This window comes from Arachis hypogaea, chromosome 8 (genome assembly GCF_003086295.3).
Source record: "Arachis hypogaea cultivar Tifrunner chromosome 8, arahy.Tifrunner.gnm2.J5K5, whole genome shotgun sequence".
NCBI lineage: Eukaryota > Viridiplantae > Streptophyta > Magnoliopsida > Fabales > Fabaceae > Arachis > Arachis hypogaea.
The window spans coordinates 29,131,599-29,149,905 of NC_092043.1; the positions used below are offsets into that span (position 1 = coordinate 29,131,599).

The 18,307-nt window shown below is 38.2% G+C and overlaps 2 protein-coding genes and 1 long non-coding RNA gene across 3 annotated transcripts; 1 reads left to right on the plus strand and 2 right to left on the minus strand.

Annotated features, from left to right (window-relative positions):
* Window positions 1–209: 209 nt before the first annotated feature.
* LOC112708377 (kiwellin) lies at window positions 210–2,460 on the minus strand. The gene is made up of 2 exons (XM_025760541.3): window positions 2,135–2,460; window positions 210–707 (listed from the first exon to the last, which is right to left on the minus strand). The coding sequence occupies exons 1-2, from the start codon at window positions 2,431–2,433 to the stop codon at window positions 329–331; spliced, it is 678 nt and encodes a 225-aa protein (XP_025616326.1). The 5' UTR covers window positions 2,434–2,460; the 3' UTR covers window positions 210–328.
* A 3,646-nt stretch (window positions 2,461–6,106) lies between these two features.
* LOC140174593 (uncharacterized) lies at window positions 6,107–13,282 on the minus strand. Its single transcript, XR_011864330.1, has 3 exons — window positions 12,511–13,282; window positions 11,939–12,283; window positions 6,107–6,404 (listed from the first exon to the last, which is right to left on the minus strand). It is a non-coding gene; the product is annotated as an uncharacterized lncRNA (long non-coding RNA).
* A 2,558-nt stretch (window positions 13,283–15,840) lies between these two features.
* LOC112706817 (probable receptor-like protein kinase At1g33260) lies at window positions 15,841–17,995 on the plus strand. The gene has a single exon (XM_025758318.3). It carries the CDS (start codon window positions 16,353–16,355, stop codon window positions 17,739–17,741), a length of 1,389 nt encoding a protein of 462 aa, XP_025614103.1. The 5' UTR covers window positions 15,841–16,352; the 3' UTR covers window positions 17,742–17,995.
* The last annotated feature ends 312 nt before the right edge of the window (window positions 17,996–18,307 follow it).

Below are 18,307 nucleotides of genomic sequence, written 5' to 3' on the forward strand. Positions count from 1 at the left end.
TATCACACTCATTTAGGCTTTGCAATTAGAATAGCAATCTGACAAAACACAGTATACAGCCGTCGCTATGCGACGTTTAGCAAGTTAAACTCAGACTTAATTACAAAAGTAGACTAAGCTCATCTTCAACACAAATTAAAGTATATATATATATATATATATATATATATAATATTATTTGAGTGTGGAACTCTGTTTTAACTCCGATCCATTACATTACATTACATATTTTCTTTTGGCTATGAAATTCCCGAAAATGAAACATAAAACAAGCTAATATATGCTTGTCCTTATTTAATTATTATTAATCCACGTAACATTATTATTTTCAGGCCGTTGCCCAAGTAACGTTTTCTTCCCCAACATTCGAGTCCAGCCCTAGAGCATCCCACACCGCCTGCGATCCATCCACGATGTTGTTCCGGCACGGTGGCTGCCCTGCATGCTCCTCGTCGCAGCCGTGAACGGAGTCGCACTCGTCCACCACCTTCGCCCTCACGCTCCTCCCGGTTCTTGTTGAGGTGATCGTTATATACCTCAAGCACAACGCCACTTTGTTGAACCACCCAGTGGACAGTGCCACCACTGGCTCCGAGTTTTGGTGGTACTGGTCGTCACACTCAGATGGAGCACCACCGTCGCCTCCTTCACTGAAGCCGTTCAGGGTGAGTATTGCCTTTGTGGAGGAGGACACCGGAGGGGAGCACCTGCATTCGCGAAATTATATATATTATTAAAAAGAAATTTTTTAGTTTAATGTCATTACATTATCTTTATATAAAAAATTATTAATAAATATTTTTTTAATTTATAATTTGAACACATAATTTTACGATACAAGATAACTAAAATTTTAATTAAATTATGGTTCAGCTATATTTTTAATTATCTAACTTTATGCATGTAAATTGACGACTTTTATCTCTTATTTAAATTATAAATGATATTACACTTATAATATATATATATATATATAGGCCACGTCTTTAGTGGCCACAATTTTGGTGACTAATGGTGGCTATTCATTGACCATCCAATGAGAAGATGACAAGTGACATCATAGTTAGTTAGGTTAATTTTTATTTAAGAAATTAATTACGATAACTCTTGTCTCTTTTACCGGGGGTATTAGTAGAAATTGCTATCCTTTAGCAAGGGTATGAAGGTCAAGGGTTCAATGAATATGGCGAGAGACGGTGTCGCCGGCAGCCTCAAGAAATAGGGTAGGTTGCGGCGGACGTCGTTCCAGAAAATGAGCTCGAGAGTTGATGAAGCAATATTAGTTTTGTATCGATGGTGTTGGATCTATTATTGGCTGGAGGCATGGTAGAATGCGAAACGTTGATTTTGAAGTTATTGGCGTGTTTAATGGTGAAGACTAAAGACGAGACTAAGGCGACATTGATGTTTACGTCAATAACGTTTGATAATGTCGTTCGTTACAGGACCAGTTTATTATAGTCACTAGGTTTGCTTCAGCCTCCGGAGCACAAGGTAGTAACTTGGATGAGGCGCTCCTCCCCCGGTGATGTATGAAGGGAACACCAACTTGTTCCACCTACAACATTCCACTCATGGTTTCGAAGATACTCTACTCCACGAATACTAGAGACGTTACACTATCAGCGACAACTTCTCCACCACACGGTCACCAAGTCGTTCACAAAAAAGGATCCTGCGGTGATAGACTCGAGAAAAGTACAACAGAAGCATAATTTATTTTTTCCCAAATCAAATACCGAATAAAATTTTAATTTTAAAATTTTTTTTTTGTGAAATTTTTGTTAATTCAGTTTTAACCACAGCAATATATATTTATTGTGTTTCATTAACAATTTTATCGTCATTAATATAGTGCACCTGAAAGTCAAACAATCTCCAAACTCTCCAGGTGTTAGGCATTGGTTGGTTCAACCGGCTTAGCCATTATAGCCATTCAACCTTTATTGCCACCATAGATAGCACCATATATATATATATATATATATATATAATTTTTTAATCTGTTAATAACCAATTTTATGTATAAAATTAGTTTGATCAATTAACCTAAACCAAATATTTAGTTTTTTAGTTAACCTTAAAGCCCTAATATATTTACTAGTATACATGCATGGAAGCGTGAGCATCATACGTGTATTGAGGGTAGGAGTTTGTGCCGCATTGAAGGGTGCCGGAGGAGCGGCAGGTCGTTCCGCTGCCACCACTTGGTGGGGGAGGGGATCCGTGGTCACGTGGTGGGGGAGGGGAGCGGCAGATGTGAGTGCCGAGGTCAGGGTCGTCGTTGCACTTGCCGTTGGTGCAGATGAGCTGGCCGTCGCAGTCGTTGAAGTCGTTGCATGGGCCATAGCAGTAGGAAATTCCGTTTATGAGAGTGAATAGGCAAAATGAACAAGATAGAACCATAATGAAGGAGGTTGCTTTCTGAGCCATTATTGGGAATTAGATTATAATCACTAATTGGTGGTTTAGTTTTGTGCTTTCTGAGCATTAGATGTGATGCTTAAATAGAGGACAATTATAGTAAATACCTTTGATATTTATAAGTTATAATTAATTACAATTTGAAAAACAAAATGTGTGCTTACTGCTTATGCTACTCATGTAGCTAGTACGAAAACCCTGTGGATTCAATTGCCGTGTAAGAAGGGGCGTAATGTAGATGATCATAATGAAAGAATAATATTATTTGACATTCTTTAATGATATATATGATAACTAAATTGATGCTGCCGCAGACTACCCCTCTTCAAAAAATTTTAATGAGATGGATACCGGATACAGGCGTGAAATTGTCAAAGTTGGAGGCTATTGATTGAATTCCATGTAGTAGTTCATTCCTTCCCTTGTATCTATAGCACTCTTTAGGACTTCAGGACTAGGGCATTGTACATATAAATTTTGAATGAAAAAGTATAGGTAGACAATAAAGATATTAAATAATGTGAACAATGAATATATCGGATGTTCAATCTATTGGACGTGCGGATGGTTATTCTAATATTAAGATTTAAATGAGTAATTTAGAGTGTAGTGTGTTTTACTTGAATTTGGCTAATTTTAAAGCCCATTTTTCATATTGTTCAAGAAAGTTATTGGTTACTTAGCATAACCCATTTTAAATTAAAAAAACATTTTTTTAATATATAATTTATTTATTTATGAATCATTTTAAAATCTGTTATTGAATTACTGGTAAAGCCGGACATTATCACGTCAAAAAACTAAAATTATCTATTACATTAGTCCATGACAAATATATTTTGAATAAATTAGTACCTGTTTTAGCAAAGATATTATTTCGTGTTATAGGTCGGTTCCGTGTTGATCGGAAAACTCTTGAAGTTTTTTGTTCAGTAGAGAAGTAGCTTCGTGAACTCGGATCTAGGCATGGTACCTACAAAAAAGACTCCAACGTTTAAGTCAGTAAAATATCTTAAAAGAGAATAAAATATAATGTCGTGTGATCTGTTTGTGTTCTTCTGTTCCTTATCATCGGCTAGGGCTCTCATTTATAGCTATTGTTGGTAAAATATTCGTCAATTATTTTCGAGATATTCGGTGCCGACTAAGTGCGGGATTTGGGAAAAAAGTTTGTTACGGTGGGCAGTTATCTATTTGAATTTGCTTCGTTCTGCCGAAGTATAACTCAATTTTTCCGATGTACTAGGGATGTAGTATATAGCCCCCAAACTTGACTTGCCAAACTTACATTTAGCAAGTTGAACTTTTATCGTGCAGTTATACTTCGATTAGGTACAGATATGTTAGCCCCAAACTCAACGTGCGTATTGCCTTTCTTTGAGCTTGGGTTTTTGATAAAACAATGAAATAATAATAATAATAATAATAAATAAATAAATAAATAAATAATTATTGTACTTCGTGGATTGGGTTGCAATAAATTCATGTGTACTTTTCTAGGAAACATCTGGATCGTTCCTTAATAACCATGGTATGTGAACATTTTTTGTTTGAATTACCCACTAAGTTAGTGGGGGTAGTGATACTTTATTATCGTTTTTATCTTAAAAAAAGACACAAACTCCTGATCTTGGTCTTCTTGCTTAAGAAAGAGATATGACTTCGAAATATTAGTTCTTCTGTCTGGCTAACCTTTTTAATAGGTCTTTAGCCACTATGTATTCATCGGTGGTATGGTTGTATTTTTTATGAAATGCACAGTGTTTACTTCTGTCTATATATTTCTGGTCTTAATACGTTCCTGCTTTGCTCGGCGGCTATAAACTTGCTATGTAGAATTTCTTTAATTATATCCTCTCTCTTTGTGTTAAACTTAGTGTATGAGTTAAATTTCAGTGTTAGCTTGAAGGGTTTTTGGGGTCCTTACTTTGAGATTTGGGTGGCCTTTCTTCATCTCGGCTCGTTGTTTTTCGATGCGCCGAGCTTCACAAAATTCTTTGATCTATCCCGAGGCCTTTTCTCAAAATTCTGCCAATGTTTTCTGCTTGGGTGATTTTCCGGGGCAGAAGTCGCTTTTGATTGCGTGCAAATGGACTTTGGGACTGAGGTCAGAGATCTCCATGGTTGCCTTGGCAAATCGTGTCATGTAGTCCTTCAAGCTCTTATGCTGTTCCTGTTTGATAGTGCTTAAGTAGTCTGATCCATGCACATATCTCTTTGAGGTGGAAAAGTAGTCAATGAAAGACCTCGCCAACTTTTCAAAACAAGAAATTGAACCTGCAGGTAACTTGAAAAATCAAAGTAAGATAACACCATCTAAAAAAGTTGAAAAAGATCGGCAAAGTATTGGGTCAGAAGCACCATTAAAAAACATCATTAACTGAAATTTGGTAATGTGGATACGGGGGTCTCCAAATCCTTCATAGGACTTTAGCGTGGTAGGTAACACAAAGTTCTTGGGCATATGAAATTTCACAATATCTTTAGAAAAAGGATTGAATATTGTTAGCTTTTCCTTTGGAGTAGTTATCTCCTAAGGGTCTGTGTTCTGAGATTGTACGTCATTTGAGAGCGCATTGTTGGGATCTCCAAAGCCGAGCTTTCCGTTACGTGCTAATAGATCAGCCATTTTCTTAACTTTAACTTGGAAGACAGCATTCATGGCTACCAGCTCGTCATGAGTCAGGGGAGGGGTTTGAGGTGTAGCATCGTTGGCCATAATTCTGCAAAAAAGTGAGATAAAGTCGTCGTGAGGTTAATTAAATTCAGGTCCCACGATGAGCGCCAAATGTTCTGGCAAGGATACTATTCCGTGCTATAGGTCGGTTTCGTGCTGTTCGGCGGACTCTTGAAGCCTCTTGTACAGCAAGAAAGTAGCCTCGTGAACTCGGATCCAGACGTGATACCTGCTAAAAGGACTCTGACGCCCAAATCAGTGAAATATCTTAAAAGAGAGTAAAATACGATGTCGTGTAACCTGTTTGTGTTCTTCTGTCCCTTATTGTCGACTAAGACTCTGATTTATAGCTGTTGTTGGTGAAATATTCGTCGGTTATTTTCGAGATATTCGGTACTAACTAAGTGCGAAATTTGGGGAAGAAGTTTATAACGGTGGGCAGTTATTTATTTGAATTTGCTTGGTTTTGCCGAAGTATAACTTAGTTTTTTCGATGTATTAAAGATATAGTACAGTACCTATGGCTCAAATAAAAAAGTGAACATATATTTTAAAATAGAATAATAAGTAGCATAAGAAAATATGAAGAAGAAGAGAAACAATAAAAAAAGAAAAAAATACCGAACTCATGCATGTGTAAGACCTTGTTCTAGAATACAATGTCTACATAGTGGATAAAAAAGGAGGAGCGTTAGCAAATCAGTAAGTTTTGTGATTTGTAATTATGAATTAGTTATTATTAATATTTTTAATGATGTAAAATTACATCTAATGATATGAGATTATTCACTTTTCTTTTGCTAATTAAATATTGGTAGATTTTAATAAAAATACTGACCTCCTAGATGTTCTCTTAAAAAAAATGCTGTACAAATAAAGATAATTTAATTTTTTCCATTTTAGTACTTCCCATATACATGAGCGAGGTTATATTGTTAAATTCAACGATATATGCTAGTCTAGAAAGGTAGTACCGCAGTAGGAATTATTTCTGCCATTTGATCATAATTCAATTAATTTGATATATTTATAAATTAATATATGATATGAAGATACATTAACTTGTAAAAGCCAAAAAAAGAAGTAACAATTATTGTGACAGTGAGGAAAGCTAGGCATAAATAAACTCGGCAACAGCATAAGCAAACAAGCTCTGTCTAGGGAGCTCTTCTTCTCTCAACAGGAGAGTACTCATAGAACACCAGGTTCTTCTCCAAAAGGGAGTATTTTCAATCTATTAAACCTTGCAAACCAGACTCTCACACCATACTCATATCCATTAAGCCATCAAAACTCTGTAAAACTTGAAATATACAAAGACCAAAAGATTAGCAACCGATAATATGAACAGCATAGAAGAAAAAGTTATCAAGTTTAACAAGCCGGGATAACTGGGATATAAGAAGGAGTGCTTGAATATAGTGGGAAAGATAATAAATGAGAATGAGGTAAGCTTCAAAACATGTAAAAATGCGTTATTGGAAATGTGAAAAAATCCACAAGGAGTTGCAATCACTGACATTGGCCAGAAGAAGATGTTGTTCAACTTCAAAGACAGAAAGAGAGGGTTGCAGATTATCCAGAATGGTCCTTTGAATGTCAGAGGAAATCTAGTCAATCTCAGATTATGGATGGAGGGTGAATCAGTTTTTGAAGTTGACCATGATTTTATGGAATTCTGGATTCAAGTTCATGGCATTCCACTTGATCACATGAATAAGGAGACTGGAATCTTGATAGGAGGAATGTTGGGGGTTTTGGCTGAGGCTGAAGACCCAAAGGTGAATGGCATTCTTAGGAGATCATTCTTAAGGATCAGAGTCAGCATTAATATAACCAAGGCCTTGCCTACTGACTTCTAGTTAGAAAGAGAAGAGATGCCACCATTATGGGTTTTCTTCAAATTTGAGAGGCTACCGGATAGTTACTGCTTTAACTGTGGAATATTAGGACATGAGAAAAAAATGCAAGAATCCAATAGTCATGACATGCTGGGACCCAACAAAGAAAAAGTACTCACCAGGACTAGGAGTCAGCCAAGTTCGATTAGTTTTAGCCATGGGAGGAGAAAGTTCAAAATAACAGGGATGGATGAAAGAGGAGGAACAGCAGGCGCGTGTACCACAAAGTCTTGGAAGAGAGAGTGATAAGGAATGAAACATAGAAGAAAGCAAGATTAGGGCTGAACAAGGTCTGTAGTAGAAATTCAGAGAAAAAAGTGTCTAGAAAAACCAAACAATGAGAGAAGAAGAGATGACTGAAGCAGGGAACAGGTGGGAGAAGTACGAAAAATTCCTGATTTTCAAGGATATGAGGATATACAGCATGATTTAAGGGTAGCTCACAAGTTTAAAAATCTTATTAGAGAGATAAATGAGAGGAATAATGAATGGGCTTACATCAAATAGGCCCAAAAAGAAGAGAAGGGGAAGGAAGTTCAGGAAGTGGGTATACATGGGCAAAAAAAGGATGTTGGGTCCAATAATTTGGCAAATCAAACACAAGTGTGGAATGGAAGAGAAAATAGTTTCGGGATAGATGGGAGGGCTGGAAAAAAATGCAAATAAATTAAAAGAAGTTGGGCTGACTCTTTATGCAATAGAAGAGGGAGAAGTCAACAACTACAAAAAAGAAGATTGGAAGTGTGTCCAGGAAAAAGAAGGAGAAAAGGAAACTATAGGCCAGCAACTAAAAAGACTTATGACAGCCAAGAAGAAGAAAAAACATGAAAATATTGATAGAGAATGGATAAACGAGGATCAAGGAAGGATAAAAAGAGGTGATGGAGAAGAAATATTTAAGAAGATTTCCATGGAAGTACAGAGGAGAGAAAAGGCATTTGTGGAGCAGCAAAAAAAACAGGGGTGATAACGCCTACTATGTAGAACTAGCAAGCAATGAAGATGAAGATGAAGATGATGGGAAGAAAGCTCCTACCGAATGGGAGACACAACTAGCAAAAAAGATGGAACTGGAGTTGAGTTCGAAAAGTAAAAAAGAGAACAAACAGGTGCTAAAGCTTACAAATGAGGAATGGAAGGAGGATCAAGAGGTCAGGATGCCTAAGAAGATAAAGAACAACAGCAATACACTGGAAAGAGGGGAGTATGACTTATCTCTGAATGCATCTGGTCAGTTTAAGGGAATACAAATAGCTGAGGAGGCGGGCCTTAGCATGCCCCACCCTGAGCCATGAGTATCATTAGCTGGAATTGTTGGAGAATTGTGGCTGCCCCGACAATATCCAAATTATATAATCTATGTAAAAAAGTAAAGCCGCTCATAGTGTTTCTTATGGAAACTAGTGCTAGACAAGATAAAATGATTAGGATAAAAAAAGGCTTCATTTTAATAATATGTTTTGTGTAGAACTCCAGGGCTTGTCCAGCGGGCTATGTTTGTTATGAAAATCTAAGGCTAATATTAATGTTTATGAGTGGTGTGATGATTTTATTAATGCTAGGATTAATATGAATAATGATTTGAGTTGGCAGTGTATCTTTGTGTATGAAAATCTAGTCTTTCAAAGAAGAAGAAAACTATGGAAGGAACTCACAGAAAGCAATATGAATAAGGAAGAATCCCAGGCTTTTTCGGGTGATTTTAATGATGTTCTAAGTCAGGACGAAAAAGTGAGCATTCATCCGCAGCCTAGGATCTATTTAGAAACCTTTAGAAGATTTGTGGATGATAATGGATTAATAGATGTGGACCTCAAAGGGAGTAAGTTTACATAGTTTAGTAATCCAAGAAATAATATCATCACTAGGGAAAAGTTGGATAGGGTAATGGTGAATTGGAAATGGATGCAAATATATCAGAATGCTATTTTGAAAGATACACCAGCTGTAAGTTCGGATCAATGCGCTTCAATATTGGAAACACAGCCGCTGGTCCGGATAAAGAAGGAATTTAGGTTTGAGGCCTTTTGGGCAGAGCATGAGGAGTGTAAGGAGGTAATCAAGCGGAGTTGGCATTTGGACGACGGAAATAGAAGTTGTTGGAATCAGTTTGTAAAAAAGAGAAATAGATGCAAGAGGGAGTTAACAGAATGGAGTAGGAGGAAGTTTAAGAGAGCAGATAAAGAAATTGAAAGAAAGAAAACAGAATTACAACACATTCAAAAGTCTAATATGTCAGAAAGTGAACAGAGGAGAGCAAATGAGCTGAAAAGTCAAATCTTAAAGCTATGGAAGCAGGAAGAGAAGTATGGGGACAAAGATCTAGGCTGAAATGGTTAAAATGGGGATATAGGAATACAACTTTCTTTCATGCTATAACGATCCACAGAAGAAATAGAAATAGAATTGATAAATTGAGAAATGAAGCAGGACAGTAGATTCAAGGAGAGGACAATATAATGAGACTAGTTGAAGGGCATTTCACCAAGCTGTACACATTTATTGGGGTCAAAAACATGGAGGAGTGCATAAGAGAGATACCTAGGAGAGTCACTAGAGAGATGAATGAAGAATTGATGGCAAAGATCAAGGATGAGGAAATTAAGGAGGCAACCTTCAGTATGGGGGCTTAAAGGCGTCGGGCCCAAATGGTTTAAATGGGTTATTTTTTCAAAAATATTGGGATATATTGAGTAAAGAAGTATGTGGAATAGTCAAACAATTTTTTGAAGAAGGTATCATACCAGAAGATTTAAGTGAGACAACAGTTGTCTTGATTCCCAAAATTAGTCAACCAGAAAGTTTGAATCACCTTAGACCCATAAGTTGTTGCAATTTTGTGTACAAGATTATAACTAGGGTTTTGGTGAGAAGGTTAAAGAAAGTAGTAGATGATATCATTTCTCTGGTTCAAAGTGCTTTTGTGAAAGGTAGACTTATACAGGATAATATAATTATAATTCAAGAAGCTTTTCACAAATTGAGCAAAAAAGGAAGGCTTGGAAGCAAAGACTTAGCATCAAATTAGACATGAATAAGGCATATGACAGATTGGAATGGAATTTTTTGGAAAGGGTCCTGGAAGCGTTTGGTTTTTGTAACGAGTGGGTTAAGTTGATGATGAACTGCGTGAAGAGTGTTAGTTATAGGTTCAAGATAAATGAAAAGTTGTCTAGAAGAATCAGTCCTCAAAGAAGGCTTAAACAGGGAGATCAGTTATCACCCTATCTCTTTATTTTGGCTGCTGAAAGCTTTACTATACTCATGGAAAAGATTGCAAGAGATAATCTAATTTCAGGAATTAGACTAGCTCCCATAGCGCTGCCTATCACTCATCTTCTATTTGCTGATGATTGTATCATTTTTACAGGGGCGTAAGAAGATGAGATCTATCAACTCATTCAAATTATTAACAAATATACGGAGGCATCAGGACAAAGAATCAACACTGAGAAGTCCGAGATGATTTTTGGAAGTCAGGTACCTATCCAGAGTAGGGTGAACATAGAATAGATCACGGGCATGGCATCGTAGGAAGACCTCGGAAGATATCTAGGACTGCCAGCGAGATGGGAAAGATCAAGGAATAAAGCACTGGAATGGATAGAGAAAAAAAATACTAGATAAAATGAAAAGATGGAAAGAAAAATTATTAAATCAAGCTGGTAAGGAGCTCTTAATAAAAGCGGTAATACAAGCAATTTCAATCTATGCTATGAATGTCATTAAATTTCCAAAATTCTTCTGCAAAAGAATCGAAGCAGCAATAGCCTGATTTTGGTGGTTGAATAATACAAAGGAAAGAAACATTCATTGAAAGAGTTGGACAAAAATGACCAAGAGTAAAAAGAATGGAGGCTTGGGATTTAACGACTTAGAATGTCAAAATATAGCACACTTGGCTAAACAAGCATGGAGGCTGCTAAAAGAGGAGGATGCTATATGGGCTCGGATTTTGAAGGCCATTTATTATCCTAATTGCAATCTATGGGAGGCAGAAGAAGGAAGAAACACATCATGGATATGGAAGAGCATGTTGGAGGGAAGAGATTTTCTCAAAAGAAAGGGCTGGTGGAGTGTAGGAAGTGGAGCAGAAATAGATATTTGGAAAAACAATTGGGTGGCAGGAAAAGAAAAACTAGGAAGGTGTGTGAATTGTCAACTTCAAAAGTGAGTGACTTGATTAAAGAAGGAGAGGGATGGGATGCAAATAAAATTCGGGATTTATTTCATGACAATATAGCTGAGTTAATAATCAAAACACCAGTTAGTCTAATCAATAGAAGGGATCATTTTGTCTGGCCGTATAGGAGCGATGGAGAGTACTTTGTTAGAACATGCTACCACAACACGAAGGAGAAAAAAGATGCCATAGAGGAGAACAGACTAAGCAAAGCATCAACAACTCAGAATATGCGGAAGGTTTGGGAGACAATTTGGAGGCTACCAGTACCACAAAAGGTAAGAATGTTCTTATGAAAAGCAATGCACGGAATTCTGCCAGTGAATGCTAGCTTATATCATAAGAGAATAGCAAAAACATCGTTATGCAGTATATGCCAGTAAGCAGATGAAACTGTTGAACATGCATTATTGCTATGCCCATGGACTAGAGTTATGTGGTTCGGATATGCTTACAAGTTTTGCCTACGGTTCATAATGTGAGATCTTTTGGGAGTTGGGTGATGGACACAATTGAAAAGATCAAGAGGGAGACTGGGAAGGAAGAGGAAAAAATTTTATGCAAATTGGGATGTGTGTGTTGGTGCATATGGAAAGAGAGAAACCAGCACATATTTCAGCAATCAAAAGTACAACCAGAAAAAATAATATTCACTTCAGAACATCTAGCAGCAGAATTTTATAATGCGATTGAGAAAATTAACAATGAAAATAGATTAGGAGCAGGCAGGAGCACAGAGAAGAAGAGAGTTACCTAGATGCCTCCGCCCAAGAATTGGTTAGAGGTGAACACTGATGCGACTTTTCACAGGGAAACAGGCATGGCAACTTTAGTAGTAGTGGCCAGGGACTGGTGAGGAAAAATTGTATCAAAGTTAACAACAACTTTCAAGTAAATATCATGTTTAGCAGCAGAAGCTCAAGCATACAGAAAAACACTCATTCTTTTTAAAAATCTTCAGCTAGAAAAATGCATAATAGAAATAGATTGTTTATCTCTGATTCAAGCAATTAAGGCAAAAACTTCTTTGGCAGAGGCAGATGCAATCATCAGAGACATTCTCCATCTGCTGAATGAGGCTCCAGACGTGGTAGTTACCTGTACTCCAAGAGACGGAAACAACTTAGCTCACCAACTAGCAGCAATGGCAGCGAAAAATGGATTAAAGAGACAGTGGATAGTCAATCCACCTGCTCAAATTAAGAATACAATCAGAATAGAAGCAAGGTTCACAATACTTCAGTAGGAGCAAAATATACAGAATCATACAATTTTGGCTCCAGTTTCTACAAGCCATCAAAGACAACATAGAGAATACATTTTACCTGGAAAGGCGGGTGTTGAACCAGCGGAGAGTAAAAGCTGGAGTGGATGATTAGACTCGAGCAATTGGAATGCTTGGGTCAGAAACCAAGAGTTACAAAAAACCAACAGAGGCAGGGAGAAGGGCCCTTGGTAGAAGTCGCTAGCAGCCTCAACGCAACTTGGGAGGTGCCACGGGAGCGGACGACAGGAGTCACCACAGGGCAGGAGTAGGACTTTCCTTAGAGAAATACGCAAAGCAGCCCAGGGAGAACGGAATCACTTGTGCTTTGGAGCGAGGAAGCAACAAGCCTAGCGAAGCACAAATGGCCAACATTTAAGACCAGGAGCGGCCTTCTTAAAGCAGAACAGGAGCGGCTTTGACGACCTTGAGAAATCAGCACCTGCAGAATCCGACTGAAGCCATTGATGAGGATTCGGGAGCTCACTTTCGTCCACATGCAACAATAGGCTCAAAACTTTGGAAAATCTCTGGTCGAAGGTGAAGGAAAAAAAGAGAGGATCGGGGTCGATTTGGGGGGTGTCTCTGTGTGGGTAGTTCTTCGGGTCGGGTTGAGTTCTGATTGTGTGGGCCGGGTCGTTTAAGAAAAACTCAGCAACCACCGATGATCATCATTATTATTCAGAAAATAAAATCCAAAAAAAGAAGAAACAAAAAGTATATATGGAGGTCATTTGAAGTGAAACGAGTAGACTTGGCCATTAGCATTCACCCGAGGTACAATAACATTAATGGCGCCGTCTTCATAAGTCAAGCTTCGTGCGAAATTTTGCTTATTCTATTTTGGAAATGTTTTGGTGGGAAAAGAATAATCTAGTCCTTTAAGGACCAAGTAAACATATTCCTAATGTGTGGCTCAGATTGAATCTGTATATAAATTATCCATAATTACATGTGGTCCAATATTTATCTTAATTATAAACCAATATATTACAGTTTGGTTGGACCGATGACATAATAACTGGTTTAATTTTTTTTTTGGAAGAAAATGTTGGTATTTAGTTTAATGGGTTGAGTGACTTTTGGGCTTTAAAAAAATTTAATAATCTAAAAGTAATTTATTTGTTTTGGGCTCTAAAATGCTATAATAATAATAATAATAATAATAATAATAATAATAATAATAATAATAATAATAATTAATTATAATTTCAAAAAAAAAAAACTTAAGTTGCTAGTACGTATTCCTAATTTTCCATAAAATACTAATTCCTAATCCCGTACTTCTAACCTAGATTCCCAACACTTACTGCAACTCAAATACTCCATGACACTGTGCTTAAGAAGCTCCTTTCAGTGGCAAATCCATCTTCTTTAGTGTGTCGAATATATTGTCTATAAAATTTCTTTAAATATCTTTTCCCCATTTTCCTCTAAGGTTTTGGGTCACTCAGTTTCCATGAAGAGAAACCGTGAAACCGCCGCATGAAGGAGATGTTGGTGTTGCATTTTCCTTCGCCTTCCTCTCTTTTTTGTTCAAGCTCCCAATTAGCCCTATTGAATACCTTTGCTTTCAAAATCGGTGTTTGTCGGAAGTTTTCATTCAATATCTCATCGCCGCCATTAATACCGCCAAGTCAGACCCACTTTGGATCTTCCGGTAGCCATTCAAATCGCACTTTTCTTAGCGTTTTTCAATCGCAAAAGCTTCACCTTTACTACTAACCACACTTCAAAACTGTTCCCTACTTCTTTGGCAACTGTCTTCCATGATGTTCCTATCACTTTTGCGATTAACTGACATCGGCCATTGTTGGTAGCAGCATTTATATAAATCAATTTATAATTGCAAGAACTAAAAATACCTACTGTAATAGAAGATTATGATCTCAAAAAAGCTTGCAAATTGACATGTTTAGCAGTAACAAATGACAAATAACAAAATTGTTTTCTTCAAATTTTTTCCAAATGTTACTTTTTATTATTGTGAATCGATCCTATATTTTTTTATTAATTTCTTTTATTACCTGATGGTTTAAGGTCTAGAAAATACTTTTCTCACCGAAAAAAGCTTCTCAAATCTTACATGGAATAGAATGCTAAGGATTCGTTATACTCTCTTTTGCTAGTTTTGGAGTCTTGTTATAAAGTGTTGAAGTGATTAATTAAGGGAAATACTAATGCGTACGTCCTATCTTTTGTTTTTTTTGGGTATGGCTGCGTACGTCTTTTATGAAATTGCTGACCAGTTGTTATTATTGGGTTTCTTATCTTAATGGTGTATATTAAGTTATAAGTTGTGCCTACACTTTGAAGGCCCTTTTGCGTTTTGGTTATGTTAACTTTGGTGGCCCCTTCAACAATGTACCTCACAATTGCAGATGGATAATGGGCTATTTCGCCCTGGGCTCATGAATGGTGGACCCACTAATGCTTCCAAGATTCATATCAAAATTTATCATGTTGCGTGACCCATACTTCACAAGGAGCTGTATAAGGGTTTGAACGCTGAGCAAAGCTCAGAAAATTATAGAAAACATAGTAATAGTGGTGTGTCATGTGTGACTGTGTGGTGTGTCAAAGACCCCCCAAAAAATACTGTAAAAAATTGTATCAAAAATGAAAAAAAAACAAACGTAGAAAATAACATATCACTCAAAAATAATAAAAACGAACCTAAAAGCATATCATTTGCATATTGTTTGCAGCCTTGCAGGGAGAAGGAGAAATGGTGAAATCTTTCTGCAGTGTATATATATAATTGTTTGAAAGGCGCAAATAATATCATCATATTTTCATTTTGGAAATAAATCTCGAATAGTACTAAAAATAAATATGAGAGAGAATAATAAAAAGTTAAAAATTATATTTTACACTCTCAAATTTTTTTAATAATTGAAAAAATTTATTTTCATTTCTTTTATACTTAAGAATTAAGATGCCGAGTTGTCCTACGAAATATATGAAATCAAATTTAATTATTGAAATCGAAGGATATGATGAGCTCGTAGACAACTATAATATGTACGGCTTTGCTACATCCGTATGGCATTCGAAACTAAAACTGAGGAATTAGAACGAGGAAAATAGCACCCAGAGAGAGTAGTAGAGAACTCGGCTGATTTTTTTTATATGGAAGAGATATTGGTGTTTTTTTGGAAAATGGGATTATTTGGTGTAATTATAGATAGGTGGATTTTGTAGGTAAAAAGTCAACACGTGGGGGGCGTGGTGGACACGTGGCAGCATTCTGGCCAACACGTGGGGGCGTGGTGGACACGTGGCAGCGTATTGTGCAACACGTGGAAGACGTGGTGCAACACGTGGGGGCGTGTTGGACGAGTTCCACAATACTGTAATACACTTCAAATATCAATATTCAACCAAAACACCATCTCCCTTTCCATATTAAAAATAATTTCTGAGAGAACTCTCTCAATTTTTTAATTTCGTGTTCACGTGCCGGAGGAGCCAACTTCCAATTTAAAAATTCAATGGATCGTCTAGTCTACATCTATAGACCTATCTAACTCTCTTTATTTAGTAACATGTGCATTATTATTAATTTATTATTATTAACCTCAAGAAAAAGAAAAACGTTACAAGTTGTATTGACGATTGAACTCGCGCCCACAATGAATTACTGATTCGCTATTCCTCAATTGTGTGCAAAATAAAGCCATGAAGACTGAAGCTGCATCAACTTGCTAGCTGGATTATTCGGCACTTTTAGGATTAGGTCTTCAAATTCAACCATCCCCAATCATCAACCCCCTCCATTCCGTTTGACCCACCATCCTCTCAGGTATTGCTTCATCAACGCTCCATCCTCGGTATCCCCAAATTCAAAATCAAAATAAAACCTCTCTCCATTTTCCTCTCATATATCAATTAACATCCTATATGTGTAAGACCAAAATGGCCACCAACGCCGCCAACCCTACCTCAAGCCCACGACCCTCTCGAAATCCGGCCTCCCGCTCCAACTCCCAGCCCAGTACTCAAGCCCAAACGCCAAGGACATCGACACCAAAGCCCACCGCTCCATCCCGCTTTTCCCCAACCGCAACCGCAACCGCAACCACCACCTCCTACTCGGACCCTACAACATCATCTTCCTACGGCAGCTTCTCCACCACCGGCTACCGCCTCTCCTCCGACAACTCCATCTCCAGCCGCACCTCCCTCACCCACCTTCGCGATACTCTCCCCGAAAACCCAAACATCTATGACTTCTCCGAAATATGCGTCGCCACCAACAACTTCCTCGCCAAGCGCTACTCCTCCTCATCTTCCACTCCTTCCTGGCGCTGCACTCTACGCGGTGCTGACGTCATCGTCTTCCAGCGCAAGTTCCGCCGGAAGCTCGAGACCTCGCAGCTCCGGGAGCGGCTCTCCCTGATCTGCCGGAGCCATATCGTCAGCATCATCAAGCTCCTCGGCGCGTCCATCTCCGGCGACCACATCTACCTCGTCTACGAGTTCGTCCACGGCGCGAACCTCTCCGAATGCCTTCGGAACAAGATCAACACTCACTTCACGGTGCTGTCGACTTGGCTCTCGAGAATGCAGGTGGCCACCGATGTCGCTCACGGCCTCGATTACGTTCACAACAAGACAGGATTGAGCATCACTTTCGTCCACAACCACATCAAGAGCAGCGCTATAGTCATCACCGAGCCTAATTTCAATGCTAGGGTTTGCCATTTCGGTGCCGCGCAGCTCTGCGGTGAGATCCAGGAAGAGGAAAGCGATGTCGCTGCCGCGAAATTGGGAGAAATCGAGGAGGAACCCTTGGCATCTCCTTCCCCGGCGAGGTCCGAAAAATGGAAACGATCGGGTGGTTCTGGCATGCAATTCGAGGGGGTGAGGGGCTACATGTCGCCGGAATTTCAGGCCACCGGCGTGGCGACGCAGAAGTCCGACGTGTACGCGTTCGGTGTGGTCATGCTGGAGCTTCTCTCCGGGGAGGAGCCGCTGAGGTTCAGGTACGACAAGAAGAGTGGAGAGTTCGTGAGGACATCTGTGATCGACGCTGCGAGGGCGGCCGTGGACGGTGGTGAGGGGGCGCTGAGGAGGTGGGTGGATAAGAGGCTGAAAGACTCGTTCCCGGTTGAGGTTGCCGAGAAGGTGACACGTGTGGCGTTGGATTGCGTACACGTGGATCCAGATAAGAGGCCCAAGATGGGTCGCGTAGCTGACAAGATATCAAAGCTGTATTTGGAATCAAAGATTTGGTCTGAAAATGTTAGAATGCCCACTGAAATTTCTGTTTCTTTGGCTCCTCGATGAGATTTTCCTCTCGTGGCGGCCCCTTTTTTTGTTTTATTATTAATTCTTAACCCTTTCATAAGATTAGGAGAATTTCGAGCGTAGATCAAGTAGAAATAGATTAACAATCATTCTTGAGGTCTTAGATGACTTCTTCTGTGGATGATGCTTTGTCTTTGTGGATTATTGAGTTTTTAATTCGATTTGATTGTGACAAGAGTTGGGGGAATATGTAAATTCACAGAGATGATACATAATATTTTATTTGGAGTTTATAGGATTGGCTACCAGTATAGTATTAATATTAAGATACGTCATAATTTGATAGAGAATGTTATAAAACAAAACATTATTTCCTTTTCTTCCGACAATGTTTAATCTACTTTAAGATTTGAACTGATGATGCATCTACAATCACATGCTCATTTAGTTTATAATTTATATAAAAGCAAGTATGAACTTCATGAGTAATTAGCTGAGCAATGAGGTGGCATCGATTTGAAAGTCTATGAATTGACTTTTTTTTTTTTTTAATATCCTAATGAATTGGTCTCTTTCTAAACGTAATTCAACTTTAAAAATTGTCA

What these genes read in the sequence shown, in the direction of transcription:
- LOC112708377 (XM_025760541.3), bottom strand. Translation starts at nt 2,433, where the DNA reads ATGGCTCAGAAAGCAACCTCCTTCATTATGGTTCTATCTTGTTCATTT. An exon ending in AACTCCTACCCTCAATACAC is followed by an intron (nt 708 to 2,134) that starts GTATGATGCTCA and finishes TCGCGAATGCAG; the next exon opens with GTGCTCCCCTCCGGTGTCCT.
- LOC112706817 (XM_025758318.3), top strand. Translation starts at nt 16,353, where the DNA reads ATGTGTAAGACCAAAATGGCCACCAACGCCGCCAACCCTACCTCAAGC.